Source organism: Scyliorhinus torazame, chromosome 15, assembly GCF_047496885.1.
Source record: "Scyliorhinus torazame isolate Kashiwa2021f chromosome 15, sScyTor2.1, whole genome shotgun sequence".
Lineage (NCBI taxonomy): Eukaryota > Metazoa > Chordata > Chondrichthyes > Carcharhiniformes > Scyliorhinidae > Scyliorhinus > Scyliorhinus torazame.
The window spans coordinates 200,014,884-200,039,461 of NC_092721.1; the positions used below are offsets into that span (position 1 = coordinate 200,014,884).

The window sequence follows — 24,578 nt, forward strand, 5'->3', positions numbered from 1 at the left end:
CCTGCCATCCCCATCTCCCTGGATTCACTTAGCCCAAAGAGCTATATCTAATTCTTTCTTGAAATTGCACAATATCTTGGCCTCAATTACTTTGTGGTTTATCATAGTCCTTCTGCCTGATTTTATGCCCACACTGTCCTTCTCACTAGTGAACACAGACACAATGTATTCATTTAGAATCCTACCAATGTCCTCCGGCTCCACACACAAATTATCACTGTGTTCCTTAATGGGTCTTACTCTTCTCCTCGTTATCCTTTTACCCATAATGTACTTGCAAAACAACTTTGGTTTTTCCTTTATTTTACTTGCCAGTATCCTTTCATGTCCTCATGCTGATAGGTTGTTTCCCCTTGTGAGAGAGACTAGGACCAGAGGGCATAATCAAAGAGTATGGGGTCACCAATTTAAGACAGAGATTAGGAGGAATTTCTTCTCTCAGAGGGTAGTAAATCTGTGGCATTCTTTACTGCAGAGGGTCGTAGAGGCTGGATCATTAAATCATTGAATCATTAAATATGGTCAAGACCGAGATATACATATTTTTAGTCAGTAAGGGCATCGAGGGTTATGGGGACAAGGCAGGAAAGTGGAGTTGAGGATTATCACATCAGATCAGTCATGGTCTCATTGAATGGCAGAGCAGATTCTATGGGCTGAATGGCCTACTTCTGCTCCTTCATCATAATGGCCTTATCACCGAGATCCTTTACCCAAGGTTCTGAGTTCCAGCTCATGCTGAGCCACTGGTCCACAGCAACTGCGCAAAGCAATTCCTCCTTAAATTGTTACTATTTTCACTGTTTCTTTTACTCCACCTACTCCGGTCATCCTTTCCAATAATATACCTGTTATAACCTGCCTACTTACCATTGGCTGGGGACTAATGACAATCCCACAATCCTGTGGGAGTATGAGCTTCCCCAATGAGGGGGGCGGAGAAATTTGTAAATAAATGTTATTACTTTGTATCCTTAAAACACGTGCTGGATTCTTCGTGGCCTTCACAAAAATACCTACTGGCAAAGTCAATTGATTAGTTTGAAAAATATTATATGCTTTCCAACACTTGTGGGCGGCATGGTGGCGTAGTGGTTAGCACTGCTGCCTCACGGCACCAAGGCCCCAGGTTCGATCCCAGACCTGGGGTCACTGTCCCTGTGGAGTTTGCACATTCCCCCCTTGTCTGCGTGAGTCTCACCTCCATACCCCAAAAGATGTGCAGGGTAGGTGGATTGGCCATGCTAAATTGTCCATCAATTGGGCAAAAAAATAGAATACTCTAAATTTATAATTTTTTTTAAAAAGTGCCTTCCAACACTTGTCCAACTGCTAACAATGCAAATATTTAATCATAATCTTCATTATCGTCACAAATAGGCTTACATTAACACTGCAATGAAGTTACTGTGAAAATACCCTCGTCGCCACATTCCGGCACCTGTTTGGGTACACTGAGGGGGAATTCAGAATGTCCAATTCACCTAACAGCACGTCTTTCGTAACTTGTGAGTGGAAACCGGAGCACCCGGAGGAAGCCCACGCAGACACGGGGAGAATGTGCAGACTCCGCAGAGTGGCCCAAGTCAGGAATTGAACCTGGGACCCTGGCGCTGTGAAGCAACAGTGCAAACCACTGTTACTGTGCCGCCACGGATGCTTACGTCTCTAATGGCAGGATACTCCAATGCTAAGTCGCATGAAGGCCAAAGTATTTCCAGTTTAGTATTCAGTGTCTCTATTTGAACCTACATTTTATACCCTGAACCTTCCACTGACAAAATATAGATTGGAAGTATTTTCTGCGAAGTTGCTGACTGGAGGGACTGCTGCTAACTTCAACAACCTGACCAACACTTAAAATGTGTATGCTGTGGTTTCCAAGAGAAACAACATTTACTCTTTCCTCCACACCCAACCACAAGCTACTTAGCAACCATCAACAGAACACTGATTTGTCAGGCTTAAGATTTTTTTGATTTAGTTCAAATTTTACTTGGATATCAATTTTTGTTCAACTTCCCAACAATAGAGAAGAAAGAATGAATTTGCATTTAAGTGACCTCTTTCACAACCTCGGGGGGGTCTTGAAGCACCTTAGTAGCAACTGGGTACTTTCTGAAGTGTAGTCACTTTTGTAATGTGGAAAACATGGCAGCCAATTTTGCATAGAGCAAGCTTCCACATTGATTAAAATGATGACAAATAATGTGATTTTGCGATATTGGTTGAGGTACAAATATTAGCCAGGACATTAAAGTAAAAGCAAAATACTGCAGATGCTGGAAATCTAAAATAAAAACAAGTTCTGGAAAGGGTCTGTGAAAGAACAGAGTGAACATTGAGTCAATTGAAGAAAGAAGAATATTATCTGACTACAAGAGTCACTCTGGACACTTTTCTGGTAAATATTCCTGATGATAGCGGTTGAGAACTCTGGGTCTGTACTCGTTGGGAGTTTCGGCAGATATGGGGGGGGGGGGAAGAGAGAGAGAGAGAGAGAGAGAGAGAGAGAGAGAGAGAGAGAGAGAGAGAGAGAGAGAGAGAGAGAGAGAGAGAGAGAGAGATCTTATTGAAACTTAAGGGATATGTAGAAGCCTAGATAGAATGGACATGGCAAAGATGTTGCCACTAGTAGGAAAAATTAGAATCCAAGGGCACAGCCTCAGACTGAAGAGACGATCCCTTAAAACAGAGATGGGGAGGAATTTCTTCATACAGAGGGTGGTGAATCTGTGGAACTCTTTGTCGCAGAAGGCTGTGGAGCGCAAAGCACCGAGTGTCTTTAAGAGATAGATAGGTTCTTGATTAATATGGGGATATGGGGTTATGGGGATAAGGCAGGAGAATTGGGATGAGAAACACATCAGACATGATTGAATGGCGGAGCAGACTCAATGGATCGAATGGCCTAATTATGTTTATGTCTTATTGTCTTACAGCTGGGACAGTTTCAAGTGCTTATTCAGGGAATGGAGTGGAACAGGGAGAAAACTATAAAACAAAGATAGCTGCCCTAGATTTCCAAGATATGCTGTGGGACCTTAGGATAATTTATTCTAGGTCAATAGAACATAGAACATACAGTGCAGAAGGAGGCCATTCGGCTCATCGAAGCTGTAGATTTAATAATAATCTTTATTAGTGTCAGATGTAGGCTTACATTAACACTGCAAAGATGTTACTGTGAAAATCAGGGAGATTTTACCTGCTGTCCCAAGTATTTGAGTCCATCGAGATTCACCTTCCACTCAATAACGAGATGATATTGTCCTTTCTTTCCACCCCAGATCCTGACCAAGAAACAAGAAACAGAAGTATCAAGGCGGTCTGGCATCAAGCCAAAGTCTAGACTCCTCCATGTTGGATTCTGCAACACAAGCAAAACAGAGGGGAAAACTTAACCAGTGTAATCATTTAACTGCACAGTAGAAACTGGTGGGGTGGGGGGGTGGAAACTTGCATTTCTACAGCACCTTTCACAACCAACCACAGCACATTCGCAAGTCTTTATTTGTACTTTGGAAGTCTAGTTTTTGCTGAAACCTAGAGAATGTAGCAGCCAATTCACCCAGGAAGCTAAAACAAAAGCAATGTGATCATGACCAGATCACATTTTTAGTGATGGTGATTGAGTGATAATTACTGACCAGGATATCAGGGAGAAGTTCCCTGCTCTTCTTTAAAATAGTGTAATGGGAACTTTTACCATCCTTAATTTAATGTCTCATCTGAAAGCGATACTGCACTGGACTTTCGGTTTGAATTTTTGTGCTCTAGTTCTGGAATTAAATTTTATGGAAACCTTACGACTCTGGGAAACGGGAACATACCTTAGTAAAAATACAGATAAATTACATGTGCTACATTGCCAAAGTCTAGTTCGTTGCCTCAAAATAAAATCAATAATGTACATCAAGCAAGATTTTCCCTTTGTAATCCATGCTGACTGTTCATTTATTATATTTCCCATTTCTAGATGTTCTTCTCTCCTTTAGCGGGTATTCCATTATTTTCCCATCACCGATGTCAATCTGGACATTCACTGTCCCTTTAGTCTCAGAAGGAGGAATCGGCCATTTAAGGCGGAGATGAGGAGAAATTTCTTCACTCAAGATGGTGGTTAATCTTTAGAATTCTCCTAACGACATCAAGGGATATGGGGACAGTGGGAAATATGGGTAAGAGGTAGATATTGAGCCATGATCTTTTTGAATGGCAGAGCAGGCTCGGCAGGCCGGGTAGCCTACTCTCGCTCCAATTTTCTATATTTTCCCCCTTCTTAGTTATAGGAATTATATTAGCCATCCACCAGTCGTTTGGCACTACAGTGTTTTCTCAAACAATTAATAAGATTAGTAATGCCTCTGCTATTTCACCCCCAGATTTCGTTGAAATACATGCATTCAATCCATTGATACCTGGGATTTCATCCTGGTCTAGTTTATTCAATACATCCGTTTACCTCATTGCTCATTTCAGCATTCAATGTCTCGGACGTCTACCTGCTTTATCTCCCTGATAAATACCAAGCAAAACAAGTGTTCGATATTTCTTCCATTTCTATTGTTACCTGTGGTTTTAGCCTGCCCATTTCTTAATGATTGTATTGTCATCACATCTTTTATGAAGGATTTACTATTTTGTTCTATGTTCTTGAAAATTATGTGCTGCTCTTTGCTTTCCTTTTTTCCCCTATTTCTCTAATCCCTTCATATTCTTTCCTACTCGGCACTCCAATGTCAATGTACAAACCCTCAACTGTTCCCTTATGTCTATGTTCATTCAAGGAGTTTAGTGGAATACATTTTTTCTGCACTTTGTTGAACATCATTTTAAAATATTTGCCATTCTTATCCTAAATCATTCTTTGCCAATATTGTTACCCATTTTATTTTCCCCCAACTTCCATTCTCAACCTCTCAAAAATCAGCTTTTCTCCAATCTACGGATGTTTTAGACATTCTTCTGTCCTTCCCCATCATCTTAAAGCGGTTATGGTCACTATTAAGTGTTCCCTATTTCACTTCTCTTATCTACTCTGGTTCATGATCCAATAGCGAACCTTCTGAGCCTTCCCTTGTTGGGCTTTTTACATGCTGCTTTCTATGCACAAGTTCTATACCCAAGAAAGGAGTTCTATACACAATTCCTTTAACCCCTTTATTTACCTCTTCTGTCCAACTAATATCAGGATAGCTATAACCTCCTAAGATTATTATTCCATTTTTTTTACTCAATTCCCTCAGTTATTTGCATTTTTCTTCTTCCACTTTCAGTTGCCTGTGGACTATAACCGATTGATCCATTATTACCATTAATCCCTACCCATATGGATTCTATTTTTATCTTGTAACAGCTGTGGTCCTTTTTTCTACCGTTGTTATTATCCTGAATAAATACAACTACACCACTTCCCCTTTTTCCCTTTCTATCTTTTGAATCTTACACCTGCAAAAGTTAAATTCAGATCACTTTTTTCTACAACCACAACCCTTACCATGTTTGGTTCTTAAGGTGATTTCTTCCAGTTCCCCGATGTTTTTACAGGCGCTGGATGCGTTTTTGTCAAGACATTGATTAATATTTCAACACTATTTCCTCTCATTCTATGTTTAACCAATTTAGCACTACCATTCTAGAACTACTTTTCCCATTCCAATGCCTTCCCCTTACTTGATTACTTCCAATGCTCTCCAGTCACAGTTTTGTTTACATTAGGAGGTAGAATGCAGGAGACCAGCCAGGAGTCTATTGGAATAGTCAAGTCTATAGATGACAAAAGGCACAAATGAAGGTTCCGACATCTAAAACAGTGACAAAGTTGGGTGATGTTGCAGTCTTAAGTAACGGCACAAAATACGCCTCATGATAAAACATCACGTCAAGATTTCTAACAGACTGGTTTGATATTAGTTCAATTTTAAATTTTCAAACTATCGTGTTTGTGGGAAAGTCTGTGGGAACACATCAGTTTTACAGAACCCAGACTGCAGATGTGACAATGTAACAAAGTGAGGACAGCCAGTGAGTTGGATACCAATGTGAGTGATTGGAAAGACCATTATTCAGAAGTCACAATTCACAACTTGTAAACCAATAAGGGGCAAAGAGGAGGGTGATATCAAATACAGGTATAAAGTTACTGACACACGTGTTGCCCGTTCCTCTTCGCCCTTGTTCTCCTTCCATTATTTTCATCCTTATGCCCCGCTATGCTTTTGTTTCTTTAGTTCGGTAGTTTTTGAAATGTACGAACTTGACTTTTGCAATAAAGCTCAATCTCGTACCACCACCGGACCCTCGTCTCTTACTTGAAAAATAAGAAATCCCACAATTTCACACTTAGAGTAGGGTCGCTAAGAGGAAAAAGGAACCGAATATCTGGATATCGAGTCTATTTTGGCGGGATACAGGGTAGATATACCGGCCTGGCTGAAAAAAAGACGCACAGCTTGAGTCTATTCAGAGGTACTATGGCAGAGGAAAACAACAAACAGTTGCCGACCGCAGGCAGGCCCTGCCGGCCGTTTCCTGAGATGAGATCCTTCAGCAATTAAAGGATATAGAGCAACAGTTTGACATATCCAAAACCCGTACAGAGATTGAGGAAAAGTACAGTGCCTCCAAAGGACAATAGTCCTTGGAAGATATTAAAATAATCTGGGGGGGGGGGGGGGGGGAACTACCCGGATGAAAGAAAAAGACCGAAACAAATGGCCCCTAGTCGCTATGGGTCAGGTTCGGCAGCGAAACAAAATTACAAGTCAATCCCAATATGATCGCACACTGGCCACTGCAAAAGAACAGTTGAAGGCAGTAAGCGAACAGTTAAAAAGGGAAAAACATATCGGAAAAGTTAGAGGCCGAAGTAAAAATTCTTAAATCAGAGATTAAAGAACTTAAGTCCGATATCAAACCCAAAATCAAACAACTTACAAAGCAATTTTGCGATGAACTAGTAGCCCCACAATCACCAAAAAGGGCAAGTAAACCCCTCAGATCCAATTTGTACCCTTGCCTAGAAGAGATAGAAGCGCAACATACAAAAGCGCAATTACGCTAGTCTGGTATAGAAACCGAATCAGAATCCTCTAGCAACTCCAGTGGAGAAAGTCATCTGCAGGAGGCACCATCCTTGGTGCAACTCAATCCTCTGAAGAAAAAAACAGGTTAAGACCAAGGCAGAAGAAACCACCGACCACGGGGGCACGAAAATAATTAGAGCTAAAATACGTCCAGTATTTTCAGCATGTCCCCGTGGACCCAGAAAAAATTGATATATGGTCCAAAGAATTGTCACATCCCAAGAAGGGGGAAGGAAAACTTGGGGACAGTTAGAACATTCAAAAAGCATTTATAATCTCCACTCGTTAGATGTGGTATAGATCCTGACGGTAATGGTACCTAGACGAGACGGGAAGTGATTGATTAAAGAGGTCCGAATTTCCCAGTACACCTGGACAAGACTCCCATAGGGTTTTCACAACAGCCCACGGTATTTCACATGGCCTTGCAAAGCCATTTGAGAGTGTTATCTACCACACATTCCACAGTTCTCCAGGACATGGATGACATCCTGTTGGCATCCAACACAGAAGAACAACACGAACAAGACCTATGTACCATGCTGAACCACCTCCTCCACCTGAGATGGACAGCAATCTTGAAAGCTCCCAATCTCCACATTGTCCACACTAGACCAGTGAACCCATCATCTATGCTCCCGCTTCCAGAGGAGCAAGAGGCAGGGAGGTGAAGGGCATGACAGTGTGGAGATGTTGAACGAAATGCAGAAGAACCATTGCACAACTCAGACCTGATCCAATTTCCAGACGGCTCCTCCTTTGTTGACGTTATGCGAAAAGCGTGGGTTTCCTCCGGGTGCTCCTGTTTCCTCTCAGTCACAGGGATGTGCAGGTTGGGTGGATTGACCATGTTAAATTACCCTTAGTGTCCAAAAGGTTAGGTGGCGTTACCGGGATAGGGTGGAGGAGTGGGCTTAAGTAAGGTGCTCTTTCCAAGGGCAAGTGCAGACTTGATGGGCCTCGTTCTACACTATAAATTCTATGATTTGTGGCAAACAGTGGCTGAATGGGGAAACTGGAAGCCATTTTGATTTTATCGCGAGCAGAATAAAAGCAACGGTTTTCAGGAGTCCTGATAAATGATGAAGTATTGTGCTCAGCGACCACAGTATTAGTCTTCTATATTTAAGGGACTCCAGACTGATCAGTCCATGTAAGCATGGCAAGATCATAAAATATAACAAGGCAGGACAGAAAAGGCCAAAGCATCCACTGACAGTGCCCTATTTAAGCTGCGAATACATTTTTAAGATAAGGTCATAAGACATAGGAGCAGAATTAGGCCACTCCGCCCATCGAATTTGCTCCGCCATTCAATCATGGCTGATATTTTTCTCATCCCATTCTCCTGCCTTCCCCCATAACCCCTGATCCCCTTATTAATCAAGAGCCTATCTATCTGCGACTTAAAGACACTCATGATTCGGCCTCCACCGCCTTCTGCGGCAAAGAGTTCCACAGATTCACCACCCTCTGGTTGAAGAAATTTATCATCTGTTTTGAAGGATCTTTCCTTTAGTCTGAGATTGTGTCCTCTGCTTCTCGCTTTTTCAACAAGTGGAAACATCCTCTCCACATCCACTCTATCCAGGTCTCACAGTACCCTGTAAGTTTCTATAAGATCCCCCCTCATCTTTCTATTTTTTTTTTTAATTTAGAGTTCCCAATTCATTTTTTCCAATTAAGGGGCAATTTAGCGAGGCCAATCCACCTAACCTGCACATCTTTGGGTTGTGGGGACGAAACCCACGCAAACACGGGGAGAATGTGCAAACTCCACACGGACAGTGACCCAGAGCTGGGATCGAACCTGAGGCTTCGGCGCCGTGAGGCAGCAGGACTAACCCACTGCGCCACCGTGCTGCCCCCCTCATCCTTCTAAACTCCCAACGAGTGCAGTCCCAGAGTCCTCAACTGTTCCCCATATGACAACCTCTTCATTCCAGGGATCATTCTTGTGAACCTCTTCTGGACCCTTTCCAAGGCCAGCACATCCTTCCTTAGATATGGGGCCCAAAAATTCTCTCAATACTCCAAATGGGGTCTGACCAGAGCCTTGTACAGTCTCAGAAGTACATTCCTGCTCTTGTATTCTCACCTTCTCGACATCAATGCTAACATTACATTTGCCTTCCTAACTGCTGACTGAATCTGCAAGTTAACCCTAAGAGACTCTTGAACAAGGACTCCAAGTCCCTTTGTGCTTCTGATTTCCTAAGCATTTCCTCATTTATTTCCTCATTAATTAGCCTACACCTCCATTCCTCCTTCCAAATCCTCTCACTTTTCCACATTGTATTCCATCTGCCACTTCTTTGCCCACTCTCCTGTATTCCATCTGCCACTTTTTTGTCCACTCTCCTGGCCTGTCCAAGTCCTTCTGCAGCCCCCATTTGATGTCAGCCAGTGGCACTGTTGAAACTTAATGGCTACAAAACGCAATCATCGGCTAACACCATGGACTGCTTCCCTCCAAGGGTTGCAGCTCCCATCAGTTGCACATTTTTTCCTTGTTGGGTTTTAAGGAAGCCTTTTTCCACATTTATAAATAGTAACTATGATGTGAGCCTGATATCTGTATGAAACACTGTGACAGCACAACTGTTGTGTTGAGAATTGTGTAGGCTCACACTTACAGTTCCTAGCTAGCTTACACTCATATTTCATCTTCTCCCCCCTTATTGCTTTTTTAGTTGTCCTCTGCTCACTTTTAAAGGCTTACCAATCCTCTGACTTCCCATTAATTCTCGCCACTTTGTATGCTTTTTCTTTTATGCTGTCCCTGACTTCCCCGTCAGCCACGGATGCCTCGTCTTCCCCTAAGTAGGTTTCCCTCTTCTTGGGATGAATTTCTGTTGTGCCTCCCGAATAACCCCCCAAAACTCCTGCCATTGCTGTTCCACTATCTTCCTTGCTAGGTTCCTTTTCCAATCAACACTGGCCAGCTCCTCGTATTACATTTAATTGTAATACCATTACTTCCGATTGCAGCTTCTCCCTCTCAAACTGCAGGGTAAATTCTATCATATTGTGGTCACTGCTCCCTAAGGGTTCCTTCACCTTAAGTTCCCTAATCAAGTCTGCCTCATTACACATCACCAAATCCAGAATTGCCTATTCCCTAGTAGGCTCTGTCGCAAACTGCTCCAAAAAAACATCTCTTAGACATTCCACAAATTTATTTTCTTGGAATCCACTACTAACCCGATTTCCCAGTCCACCTGCATATTGAAGCCCCCCATGATTATTGTAATATTGCCTTTTTTACATGCCTTTTCTATCTCCTGATTTATTTTTTGCCACACATCCTGACGACTGCTCAGGGGCCTGTACATAACTCCCATCAGGGTCTTTTTACCTTTGCGATTCCTCAACTCTACCCACAGAGATTCTATGCCTTCTGATCCTATATCCCTCCATGCTATCGATTTTACTTAATTCCTTACTAACAATAATGCAACCCCGCCCCCTTTGCCCATCTGCCTGTCCTTTCGATAGGATACAAATACTTGTATATTTAGATCCCAGCCCCGATCCCCTTGCAGCCACGTCTCTGTGATGTCCACAACATCATAGTGGCCAATTTTAACATGTGCAAGCTCATTTACCTTGTTCCGTATACTGCGCGCATGTAGGTACAACACCCTCAGTCCTGCATTGACCACATCCTTTCTCACAATTGTTACCTCTTTTGGCTCTTCCCAAGGGTGATGTTGTTCTCTTATTTTTGTTCTCTATTTCCCTTCAGTTAAGACACCTTGTAAGCCAACACACTGGTTCCCACTACCCTGCCATACTTGTTTAAATCCTTCCGAGTGACTCTAGCAAACCTCCCAGCCAGGATATTGGTGCCCCTCCAAGTTAGATGCAACCTGTCCTTCTTGTGCAGGTCCCACCTGCCCTGGAAGAGATCCCAATGGTCCAGAAATCTGAAATCCTCCCTCCTACTCCACCAGTTCAGCCACGTGTTTAACTACACTATCCTCCTATTTCTAGCCTCACTGGCACGTGGCACAGGGAGTAATCCTGAGATTGCAACCCTAGAGGTCCTGCTTTTTAGTTTACTGCCCAACTCCCTGAACTCCTGCAGGACCTCATCACTCTTCCTGCCCATGTCGTTAGTAGCTATGTACTATGACCTCTGGCTGTTCACCCTCCCCCTTCAGGATGTCCTGTGCTCGTTCAGAGACATCCTTGACCCTGACACCAGGGAGGCAAAATGCCATCCTGGAATCTCTTTCACGTCCACAGAAGCGCCTTTCTGTGCCCCTTACTATACAGTCCCCTATAACTATCGCTCTCCTGCACTTTGCCTCCCCTGCTGAGCAACAGAGCCAGTTGTGGTGCCACTGTTCTGGCTGCTGTTGTTTACCCCTGAGAGGCTATCCCCCAAACAGTATCCAAAACTGTATACCTGTTAGAGAGGGGGACAGTCACAGGGGATTCCTGCACTGACTTCCTGCCCTTTCTGGCGGTCATCCATCTGTCTGCATGCACCTTGGGCATGACCACGTCTCTATAACTCCTATCTATGACGCTTTCCGCCACCTGCATGCTACCAAGTGCATCCAACTGCTGCTCCAACCAAACTACGCAGTCTGTCAGGAGCTGCTATTGGTTACATTTCCTGCAGGCATAGTCGACCGGAAGCGTCACGGACCTCCCACATCTCAGTTAGAGCACTGCATCCCACTGAGTGACATTTATGCACTAGTTAATTAATTAAAATAAATACTTACATTGTTATTAGATTAAGTTACAATTACCAAATGGCCCCAGCGCTAGATTTTTTGCTGCAAATTTAAATGCTAAATACTAATCTCTGCCCTCAGGTTTAGTTACTCCTCCACCTAGTTAATTAATTAGTTTAAATTAGTTTTTTTCAAAGTTATTTTTTTTCCAAATTTAACAGATTCCCTACCAGCCAATCAGGTCACAGCTTTACTGTGATGTCACTTCAGCTTTTTCCCCCCACAATTTGAAAGAATCTTTGTATCATTTACCTTCCCAGGATGTTCTCTGGATCTCTCCTTGCAGATTCCCAGTTACAAAGCCAGGAGAAAACAAAACGAAAGGGAAAAAGCACTTCGGGCTACTCTGCACCGAATTACCACAGTGCTCCAAATTACCAAATTTCAATCCTCACTCGACTTTCTCACTCAGGCTATCCGTATTTCACGTGCGCAAAGCTTACAAGCTCACCAGTCACATGGTGATGTTACCCACTGCATGTCAGCCAAGTCTTAATTTGTCCATAGGTGTAACTGCTGACTTCCTTAGAGTCCATATAACCTGTTCAATCTTTCCAAGTAACAATAATAAAATGAGATTCAACCACTACATAAAAACAAACAGACCTAGAACTGCTTAGTAAAACTCCTTTATTTTCCTTTTCTGCTAGATTAAAAATGAGAGGGGAAAACTCTCAGTCAACACAATGGAACTTAAATTGAAGCCTTGAAGTTTTTGGCTGCTTTTATGTAAACTGCCTTTTACATAAAAAGGTACAACCCAACAATCAATAAACTATAGTTTTATGACATCAATGAAAAGAAGAATCAGCTAGTTTTGCAATCTATCCGCAAATCTAATTTTGTACCCTAACGCCAAGTTGAAAAACTATCCCCATTACAAAGTCCTGACTAATTTTAAGTATTTTGACAAGTTCCCACTGCGTAGAGTTAACTGCGTAGAGTTAACTGCGTAGAGTTAACTGCGTAGAGTTAACTGCGTAGAGTTAACTGCGCTTCCCATACATGAGCCTCACTTCCCCCTGCTAAGCAGAAGCTGCAGACATGTGGTCATTTCTCATGTAGCAACTTAGTACACTTTCATACTCAAACCTCAAAGTTACAATTAAATAACCTAGTCAATAAATCTAATTAAGCAAGAGCAGCAGGCAGATACAGGAACATAGGATAAAGGCGCTACCACTCCCTGCTGAAAATTATTTTGTAAAGATTTGTGACAAGTTTGTGCCAACAATCGACAAGGTACAAAATCACACATTTTGAAGTGTTTCACCCTGGAGCACGAGAGTATCCGTGCTTGTATATTTCAGAACTCCGCATTCTTGAGGCTGAAGGAGTAGAAGTGAGTGCCAAGAGGTACGTCTCGAAGATGCTGGCGGAAAGGATGCTAGATAAGGCCTCTGAAGTGGACCGAGCGCACAGGTCCACGAGGCAGAAGCCAAGAGCTGCAGAGCCGCCGCAGAGCGGTGATCGTGAGACTCCGGAAATTTAAGAGAAGATATCACGTTGGGCGGCACGGTAGCAGTGGTTAGCACTGTTGCTTCACAGCACCAGGGTCCCAGGTTAGATTCCAGCTTGAGTCACTGTCTGTGCGGACCGGTCTGCATGTTCTCCCCTTGTCTGTGTGGGTTTCCTCTGGATGCTTCGGTTTCCTCCCACAAGTCACGAAAGACGTGCTGTTAGGTGAATTGGACATTCTGAATTCTCCCTCAGTGACCGAGCAGGCGCCGGAGTGTGACGACTAGGGGCTTTTCACAGTAACTTCACTGCGGTGTTAATGTAAGCCTACTTGTGAAACTGCTTAAGATTAAAAATTACTAGAAGCACACCTGCGAATGAGGGTAACAAGGTCAGAATTTATCAGGACATCGGAGCTGAATTGGCAAAACGGCTGACAGGGTTTAACAAGGCCACGGCGGTGCTGTCCCGGCAGCGGATCAGGTTCGGGGTGCTCTACCCAGCAAAATTGTGATGGAGATGCCGGCGTTGGACTGGGGTGAGCACAGTACGAAGTCTTACGAAGTCTCCCAAGGTTTGTTTTGACGTCACTAGCTTCCGGAGCGCTGCTCCTTCCTCAGGTGAATGAAGAGGTATGTTCCAGAAACACATATATAGACAAATTCAAAGGTGCCAAATTATGGGGGGGTGAGAGATGACATGGTCAGGGGCGCAGAAGAGGGCCATCTGGGTTGGGCTAGGTATAGGGTGGAAATAAGGGGGCTGGGATTAAGTGGGGAAGATGACAGATGGTAGAGGGGCTTGGAGCCTCCGGTAAGATTGGTAACGTGGAACATCCGGGAACTGAATGGGCCAATTAAAAGGTCGCAGGTGTCTGCGCACCTCAGGAGCTTGAAAGTGGGGTTGGTCTTTCTGTGGGAGACACACCTCCATGTGAAGGACCAGGTTAGATTAAGAAAGGGGTGGGTCGGGCAGGTTTTCCACTCGGGGTTTGATTCAAAATAGAGGGGAGTGGCGATTTTAATGAGCCAAAAAATGGGATTTGAGAGTGTGAATGAGATGAGGGATCCGGGTGGGAGATATGTGATTGAGAGTGCGGTATTAGAAGGGGCGCCGGTGGTGTTTGAAAATGTGTATGTCCCAAATTGGGATGTGTAATAAAAAATGGAAAGATGTGGCATTTGAGCCGTGGGTGTTGTCCTGGGAGGACTTAGGAATTTTGTTTGAGGAACCAATGTTGGGCAAAGCAAGCGGATAACCAACTTGATGTCTTTGGAGGAACGGGACATCACCAGTCAGTGCCTTGAAGCTCATCTGCCTGCCATTCAATTAAAAATCATGTCAACTCTTTGACCATGGAGCTGGGGAGAAAGTAAAGATGGTTGGCCACTATTTTTATCTGCGGGTGTGTGTAGAATCAACCCCAGTGGGTGTTTTTGGTGTTTAGGTAAAACAAAAAAATTATTATTGGGAAGGGACGCGCGCTGGGACTCGCGGGAGCCATTGCTGTTTAAAGAAAGCCAGCAGTTGGCAGCGCATGGGGGAGGTACGCGCTGGCGCTCGCTGCAACCATTATTTTTAAAAATAACAGCAGTTAAGAGCAGTTGGGGCCGTTGACAGCAGCCGGAGGGGAAGGCAGCCGACGACCGGAGTAGAAGAAAAAAGCCAACTGCATGCGGAGGATAGGCGAATGGCTCCGCAAAGTGAATAAAGTGCCAGCGGCTTTAAAGAACAAGGGCATAAAGAAATAAATAAAGAACAGGAGGAAGAAAGAAGAAAGAAAAACCAAACAACCCAGAAAATATATCGGAAGACCCAAGACAAAAAGAATTATGATTGACAAGAAGACCTGAAGGTCTTACTACTGGCCCAATACATTAAAAGAAAAAGATCTGTTATAGCCTTTTAAAATAAAATAGTTTTAATCTTTTAATTTTGAAAATAAACTTTATTTAAGTTAATATCCTGAAAGAATTGCTATTAATTCCAATTGTAAAGTTTACTTGTTCTACTTAAAAAGCCTGACCAGTGTGTAGTGCTATTAAGTGATAAGTGTGGTGGTATGTATTAGGGGTATTAAGGTACCCTGTGATGCCGAGGCGCTATTGGTGGATAGACGCTGGGTCCCGATTGGATCAGCCGCCTGCTGGCCCCACCCAGTAAGGCGGAGTACAAGAGCCCGGGTTCTCCCAGCAGCCGCATTCTGTAACTGTGCTGGGGAACAAGTCTGCGTAATAAAGCCATCGTTCGACTCCTTCTCATCTCGTCTCGTGAGTGATTGATTGTGCTACAATTTATTACGCAAACTTTAAAGGACATGGAGCTCCGAATCATTCCGGAGTGTCTGCGAATCAGCCCCCACGCGGCAAACTCAGCAGACATTTTTAAACATTGGTTAGCGTGTTTTCAGGGATACCTCCGAACAGCCCCCGGCATACCTACAGAAGAACAGAAAATGCAGGTCCTGCATTCCAGGGCGAGCCCGGAAATCTACACTCTTGAGGATGAGGACAGTTTCCAGGTGGCGCTCGCCATGCTGATAGAAATCTACGTTCGGACCGTCAACCAGGTCTACGCACGACACCAGCTCGCAACGAGACGGCAAATCCCCGGGGAAATCGCTGGACGAATTCTACAGTGCGCTGTTGATACTGGGGAGAAACTGCAACTGCCCATCGGTTTCGGCTAACGAACACACAGAGCTACTGGCCCGAGACACGTTCGTGGCAGGTATGCTTTCATCCCAAATTTGCCAGCGATTGCTGGAAAGAGACGCACTAGGCCTCAAAGAGGCACGGGCCTTCGCTGCCTCGCTCGATGTGGCATCACAGAACGCCTGTGCCTATGCCCCCGACCGCGTGGCAGCCTCTTGGGCACCGTGGACCACCGCCGCGACCGAACCCCCGGGACTCCCCACAGGCCTGCGCTGCCAGAAAAGCAGATCACCCGGGGGGGCCCCGCTGCTACTTCTGTGGGCAAGGGAAACACCCCCGAATGCGTTGCCCAGCCCTCTCGGCCCTCTGTAAAGGGTGCGGCAAAAAGGGGTACTTTTTAAGTAGTGTGCCAGGCCCGGGGTGTAGCCGCAATCTCCGGGGGAGAACCCCAAACTCAACCCCCGCAGCGATCCATGTGCGGCCAACAGGTGCCGCCATCTTGGGTCCCGGACTCCATGCGGGAGGGATGGGCGCCGCCATTTTGTGCTTCTCCGGCAATGTGCGATCCATGGGCGGCGCCATCTTGTCCACCCCCGATCGTGTGCGACCCGTGGACGCCGCCATCTTGGCTGACGGCTAAGGACCCCGGGATGGACGGCCCCACGGGGCCTGAAGAAAACGCCTCGATGCAGCAACTACGACTGGCTTCTGTGACCCTGGACCAGTTGCGGCCCGAACGCGCCAAACAGCAACGACAGTATTTATAAACGGGTACGAGATGCCCGCCTGATCGACTCTGGGAGCACGCTGTTCCCTTCTGATCCATCCGAGTAATCAAAAAAAAAATTCTGGCGGCAGGGTCCCATTCTGTAGAGGTAAAAGGGTTCTGCATCGCGAACCTCACGGTGCAGGGGAGGGAGTTCAAGAACTACCGGCTTTAGGTCCTTCCCCACCTCTGCGCTGCCACACTCCTGGGGTTGGATTTTCAGTGTAACCTCCAGAGTTTAACGTTTAAATTCAGCGGCCCTATATCCCCACTCACTATCTGCAGCCTCGCGACCCACAAGGTCAATCCGCCTTCCCTGTTCGCGAACCTCACCCCGGATTGCAAACCAGTCGCCACTAGGAGCAGACGGTACAGCGCCCAGGACCGATCTTTTATCCGGTCAGAAGTCCAGCGGCTGCTAAGGGAAGGCATAATCCAGGCCAGCAATAGTCCCTGGAGATCTCAGGTGGCAGTTGTAAAGACCGGGAAGAAGCAGAGGATGGTCGTAGACTATAGTCAAACCATCAATAGGTACACGCAGCTGGATGCGTTCCCTCTCCCCCGCATATCCGACATGGTCAATCGGATTGCACAGTACAAGGTCTTTTCCACGGTGGACCTTAAGTCCGCCTATCACCAGCTCCCCATCCGCCCGAGCGACTGCAAATACACTGCTTTTGAAGCAGATGGGCGGCTCTATCACTTTTTAAGGGTTCCATTCGGCGTCACTAACGGGGTCTTGGTCTTCCAACAGGAGATGGACCAAATGGTTGACCGGTACGGTTTGCGGGCCACGTTCCCGTACCTCGACAACGTCACCATCTGCGGCCACGATCAGCAGGACCATGACGCCAACCTCCGCAAATTCCTCCAGACCATGAACGCCCTGAATCTCACATACAACAGGGAGAAATGCGTGTTTAGCACCGACCGTCTAGCCATCCTCAGCTACGTAGTGCGAAATGGAGTTATAGGCCCAGACCCCGAACGCATGCGCCCGCTCATGGAGTTCCCCCTCCCCCACTGCTCCAAGGTCCTGAAACGCTGCCTGGGCTTTTTCTCTTAAAACGCCAAATGGGTCCCCAACTACGCGGACAAGGCCCGTCCACTAATCCAGTCCACGGTTTTTCCCCTGTTGACAGAGGCCCGCCAGGCCTTCAGCCGCATCAAAGCAGATATCGCAACGGCCACAATGCACGCGATCGGCGAGTCCCTCCCCTTCCAAGTCGAGAGCGACGCGTCCGACGTAGCTCTGGCGGCCACCCTCAACCAAGTGGGCAGACCAGTGGCCATTTTTTCACGTACCCTCCACACTTCAGAAATCCGCCACTCCTCAGTGGAAAAGGAGGCCCAGGCCAGTGGAAGCTGTGCGGCATTGGAGGTATTACCTGGCCGGTAGGAGATTCACTCTCCTCACTGACCAACGGTCAGTTGCCTTCATGTTCAATAATGCACAGTGGGGCAAGATCAAGAATGACAAGATCTTGCGGTGGAGGATCGAACTCTCCACCTATAACTATGAGATCTTGTATCGTCCCGGAAAGCTGAAAGAGCCTTCCGATGCCCTATCCCGCGGCACATGTGCCAACGCACAAGTGGACCGTCTCCAAACCCTCCACGAGGACCTCTGCCACCCAGGGGTCACTCGGTTCTATCACTTCGTAAAGACCTGCAACCTGCCCTACTCCATCGAGGAGGTCAAGACCGCCACAAGGAACTGCCAAATCTGCACAGAGTGCAACCGCATTTCTGCCGGCAAGATAAAGCGCACCTGATAAAGGCTTCCCGCCCCTTTGAGCGCCTCAGTCTGGACTGCAAAGGCCCCCTCCACTCCACCGATCGCAACACGTACTTCCTGAACATGATTGACAAATACTCCCGGTTCCCTTTCGTCATCCCCTGTCCCGACATGACCGCGTCCACGGTCATTAGAGCCCTCGGCACCATCTTTACACTGTTCAATTTCCCCGCCTACATACATAGCGAAAGGGGGTCCTCCTTCATGAACGATGAACTGCGTCAATTCCTGCTCAGCAAGGGCATCGCCTCGAGCAGGACGACCAGTTACAACTTACGGGGGAATGGTCAGGTAGAGAGGGAGAACAGAACGGTCTGGAAGACCGTCCTGCTGGCCCTACGGTCCAGAGGTCTCCCAGTTTCCCGCTGGCAGGAAGTCCTCCCGGACGCCCTCTACTCCATCCGGTTGCTGCTGTGTACAACAACGAATCAAACACCTCACGAATGCCTCGTCTTCCCTAGGAAGTCCTCCTCCGGAACGTCACTTCCGACCTGGCTGGCAGCCCCGGGACCCAACCTGCTCCGAAAGAATGTGCGGACGCACAAATCGGACTCGTTGGCCGAGAGGGTTCATCTCCTTCACGCGAACCCTCAATATGCCTACGTGGCGTACCCCGATGGCCGACAGGATACGGTCTCCCTGCAGGACCTGGCACCCGCCGGAGCTCCACACGCCCCCCCAACACCAGTCACCCCCTCTGTAGCTCCACACACCCCCCCCAACACCAATCACCTCCTCCCTCCCACCGGCACACCCCACAGCCGCCCCCTTCCCGGGTGGGTCGGTCCTTCCCCCGGCCCCGAATAGGGGTATTGGAGCGGGAAGAGGCATCGCGACGCTCCCAGAGACGACGGGGCCCGAACCAGCGCCTGCATCACCACCGGGGCTTAGACGATCGGCAAGGACGACCAGGCCACCCATTTGACTCATCGAATCAGTATAGTAAAGCAAGAAATGCCTCTGTAAATAATATTTTTTGGTTGCCCAGTAAAAGCGGCATTGTAAGTAGTACTAATAGTTGATATCGGAGCATAGCCGCCGTGTCAGCGGCATCCTAGGTACCGACTCTGTAAACCCCTACCACCATACGGCCCACTATCTCACCGGGTTCTTTTTTAACAAGGGGTGAATGTGGTGGTATGTATTAGGGGTATTAAGGTAACCCGTGATGCTGAGAGGCTATTGGTAGATAGACGCTGGGTCCGGATTGGATCAGCCGCCTGCTGGCTCCACCCAGTAAGGCGGAGTATAAGAGCCCGGGTTCTCCCAGCAGCCGCATTCTGTAACTGTGCTGCTGGGGAACAAGTCTGCGTAATAAAACCATCGTTCGACTCCTTCTCATCTCGTCTCGTGTGTGATTGATTGTGCGACAATAAGTAAATGAAATCTTCTAGGAAGATATGGGTTATACCGGTGATTAACTTGAAAAATTAGTTTGATCCGAATAGCAGCCACCCAAGTCTGTCTAGGAGTCAGGGACAAGGGAGTCCATGTACCACATAGAATTTCTCGACCCTTTTTGGTGTAAGGAGAGATTTCTTGGTGATATCTCGACCCATTGTGGTTTAGGGGGAGATTTTGGTGATATCTCGACCCTTTGTGTTTAGGGGGAGATTTTTGGTGATATCTCGACCCATTGTGGTTTAGGGGGAGATTTTATTTTGGTGATATCTCGACTCTTTGTGGTTTAGAGATAGAACCACACAGCACAGAAAAGGCTCTTCGGCCCATCACCTCTGAGCCAGTCAAAAACAACCACCTAACCATTCTAATGCCATTTTCCAACACTTGGCCCATTGCCTTGTGTGCCTTGGGAGATTTCTTAGGGATTTCTCGATCCTGTGGTTTTGGGGGATAATTCTTGATGGTAATAACTTCAGATGATGTGGGTTTTATGAGAGGGTTGCTGGCAGCGATCCCATATTTGGCCATGCACCAGGTCTATGGGTAGGGTACGAATATCAATGGAGCTTTGGGGGGGAAGGGGGGTTTATGGAGCGACTGGATAGGGTGGATCCATGGTGCTTTCAGAATCCAGGGAGAAGGGAATATTCCTTCTTTTCACACTTTTATAAGGTGTATTCGAGGATTGATTATTCTGTGGTGAGCCAGGGGATTTTGGTTGGGGTGGAGGGGTCAGTGTATGCAGGGATAGTTATCTTGGACTATGCACCCCACTGGCTGGAGATTCAGTTTAGATTTGGAGGAGAGCAGAGTCTGGGGTAGAGGTTTGATTTTTGGTTTGGTTTTTCTGATAAAGTGCGGGCGGCGATTAAGGAGTATGAAATGAAATGAAAATCGCTTATTGTCACAAGTAGGCTTCAATGAAGTTACTACGAAAAGCCCCTTGTCGCTACATTCCGCCGCCTGTTCGGGGAGGCTGGTATGGTAATTGAACCGTGCTGCTGGCCTGCCTTGGTCTGCTTTAAAAGCCAGCTATTTAGCCCAGTATGTGGAGTTGAATCAGAATGGGGAGGTGTCGGCGGCCATTTTTTGGGAAGCGCCGAAGGCAGTGCTCCGGGGAAATTATTTCATTTGAGGCTCGTGCGGAGAGGGAATAGAGGGAGAAACTTGACCGTCTAGTGAGTGAGATAGTGGAAATGGTTAGGGAGTAATCGAGGGTGCCCACCACAGAGGAATTGGTGAGGAGCAAAAAATATTGCAGGGGCAGTTTGACAGGTTGACAACGGGGAGGGCACTAGCACACCAGCTGTGGAGGCAGGCCGCGTCCAGGGAAATATTGAAGATACAGGCTGGGACGTCGCAGCCGGGGAAGAAAAACGAGGCGTTTACGGAGTACCAGAGAATGTACGAGGCAGACCGGGGGGGGGGGGGGGGGGGGGGATATGGGCAGTTTCTGGATGAGCTGGAAATTCCCCAGATGGAGAAAGCAAAGAGGCAGTGTTGTTTGCTCTGGCCTTACAGCCATTGGCAATGGCTCTTAGGGGGTTGGCGGAGGATTGGGGGGGGACAGAGGGAGCACTGGGTGTCGCTCTATGACAATGACTAATTGTATGTTTTGGATCCTCTGGAGAGTATGGGATGGATTATGGACCTGCTGGGGAGGTTTGGAGAGTTCTCGGGTATGGAAAAGCAAGGTTTCCCTGTGAATAAGCTGGGACAGCGGGCTAATTTAGGGGGGGGGGGGGGAATACCATTTACGGTAGCGAGGAATAGGTTCAGGTATTTGGGGATGCAGGGAGGATCTCATGAGGTGGGACACACTGCAGTTGACGTTGGCAGGGTGTCCAAGTGGGGAAAATGAATATTCTGCCGAGGTTCTTGCTTATTTTCAGGTTCTCCCGAGGGTGGGGAGGCTCCTGCTACAGAGGCAGAAGGGGGGTTTGGCATTGCCAAACCTGCTTCATTATTACTGGGCGGCGAAAGCAGATAAGGAGTGGTGGTGGAGGGAAGAAGGGGTACAGTGGGTTAGGATGGAGCAGGAATCTTGTAAGGGTTCCCTTTTGTGGGCTATGGTGACTGCAGCGCTGCCAATGGCACCGAGCAGCTATTCAGGGAGCCCAGTGGTGCAATCCACAGTGAAGATATGGAATCAGTTGAGACGTCATTTTAGGGTGGAAGGGATGTCGGTGTTAACGCCGCTGTGCGAGGATCATGTGTTTGAGCTGGGGGGGTTGGATGGAGGTGGAGGGAAGTGGGGCTGGCCAAGGTGAGGGATCTGTATTTGGAGGAAGGGTTCGGCAGTCTGGAGGAGCTAAGGGAGAGGGTAAAGCTGCTGAGGGGGAGTGAATTCAGGTATCTGCAGGTTAGGGACTTTGATACATATTTGTAATAAAACACATTTTTTTAAAAAAGAATTTCCAGTTCACATTTTCAAATCACCCTGAAATTTAAATTTCCAATGCAAATAAACTAGGAGCTGCATGCTCGAAGAAATTCAGATCACGTCATTTCAACTAAGCAAACTGAAATTAAAGGTATATCAATCACATTTAAGCCATTAAGAGCAGCCCTCCAAAAAGGAAAACAAATTCAAGATAGAACCCAGTTTTTAAGTCGAGAGGGGCTTGAAAAGCTAATTTTGCTATAAAATTTCACAAATCTAAAAGAATATCAGTAATCAAGCCAACGCTTAGTTTCAATTCTCGAAGGCAAGCAGTGTTCAAGTTTGAACGAAACAAAAATCACTAAAACAGCACAAATCCATTCCCAGATACTCATTCAATTCAATTAATAAAATTCACATTCTAGTGAAGCACGAGGATTGCCATGCATATTATTTCAGACTCCTGCCTTTAACCCTTTAATGTGTCAAAATTAACAATTCCCAGACACAATGTTTTCAAACTCAACTATACTACATATTCTGCTTACTTACAACTTACAGCTATAAAGCTTAAAAATAAACCAACTGCTTTAGCAAAGCAAAGACCAGAAACAATAATTTTGTTCCTTGAACATTTTTGTTCTTTAAATTAATATCAGGTCAGGTACTTGATACTAAATGCAGGTACAGACATGGTCATTTCCCAGAAATAGATTACATAGTTCATACACTACAAACTGTTTAACAGTTCAGTAAGTTATGTTGCTTCAAATACAAGTTTGAGCATCCATTTTTGACTTTTTGCCAAAACTTCCTCAGAGGAAGTGTGTATTTTAAACATACAGTTTGGCCTTACCCAGCCCTAACAGATTTGGGGGGAGGGGGAAAGAGAGAGAGAGCACAATAAGCCAAATAGGAAAAATCAATGGTGGTTTTAAATAATTAAACTGACACAATTCAAAGCTTTTGAACATCCAAGACATTTGATATTGACTTGTGCAGATCCTGTCTCACTTCCTGCAAGCTAATTTCCACTGTAAACGAGCATAGGAATAGGAGACAGCCACTCTGCCCCTTAATCTGTTCTGCCATTCAATAACAGCTAGTCTGTACTTCAAACCCATTAACCTGCCTTTGCTTCATATCCATATGCATTCATATTCTTTTAAATGGACAATTTGGAGCCTTAAATATAGCTGCAAAAAAATCACCATGACTTGTTATAACGGAAATGTTTGCCAAAATTCAAAGAGATTCCAAGTGGATTGTAACCAGACATATTCAGACACGTGAAAACATTTGAAACTTGGTGCACATTTCCACAAGTGCAAACAGAAAATAATTGACAGTAGCTTCCCCAGCAATGTGAACTGATCTGTACCATCTCATCAAACCTGAAAGAATGGGGCCATTTAAATTACTGGCTCAGTAATTTAAAAAGGTCAATTACCTTGGTTAAAAGACAATGGATGGGACTATGCCTGACTAACCCAATACTTAATATGGAAGCATGATTCAACCTACTGCTTGGATAGAAATTTATAAATGCTGACAGCCAGAACGGTTCAAAAGGATGAGAGAATAAACTTGCGTGGATAGTAGCAGCCATTTTTGTGCTTTTGAATAAAGGAGGCTGAAAGAAGCCATTTTGTGTGGCAGTGCGAGACACAATACCATAGATCTCAGTTGAACCAGCCACAAGCCAAAGAAGGGAGTACGTACATTCTCCAAACGGAAATCATGGTTTAATAGGGAGACTCACTGCCTACTGAAGACCAGGTTTGAGGCGTTCAAGACAGGCAACCCTGACCTACAGGAAATCCAGGTATGACCTCCACAAAGCCATCAGGAATGCCAAAAGACAATACCAGACTAAGCTAGAGTCACAGACTAACGTCACAGACTCTCGCCTGTTGTGGCAAGGCTTAAACAACGTAACGGGCTACACGCTAGCACAGTGGTTAGCACTGTTGCTTCACAGCTCCTGGGTCCCAGGTTCGATTCCAGGCTTGGGTCACTGTCTGTGTGGAGTCTGCATGGGTTTCCGCCGGGTGCTCCGGCTTCCTGCCACAGTCCAAAAATGTGCAGGTTAGGTGGATTGGCCATGCTAAATTGCCCTTAAGAGTCCAAAAAGGTTGGGTTGGGTTACTGAGATAGGGTGGGGGTGTGGGCTTAGGTAGGGCGCTCTTTCCAAGGGCCGGTGCAGACTCGATGGGCTGAATAGCCTCCTTCTGCACTGTAAATTCTATGATTCTATGACCCGGGTTAGACTCCCA

At 46.1% G+C, this 24,578-nt stretch overlaps 1 protein-coding gene across 1 annotated transcript in view; it reads right to left on the reverse strand.

Moving 5' to 3' along the window:
• The window catches only part of uvrag (UV radiation resistance associated gene), a 403,204-nt gene that overhangs the window by 330,606 nt on the left and 48,020 nt on the right, over positions 1-24,578 (reverse strand). The window contains exon 4 of the mRNA XM_072477416.1: positions 3,209-3,370. Coding sequence (XP_072333517.1) covers positions 3,209-3,370 — 162 coding nt within the window. The remainder of the gene's footprint in view (positions 1-3,208; positions 3,371-24,578) is intronic.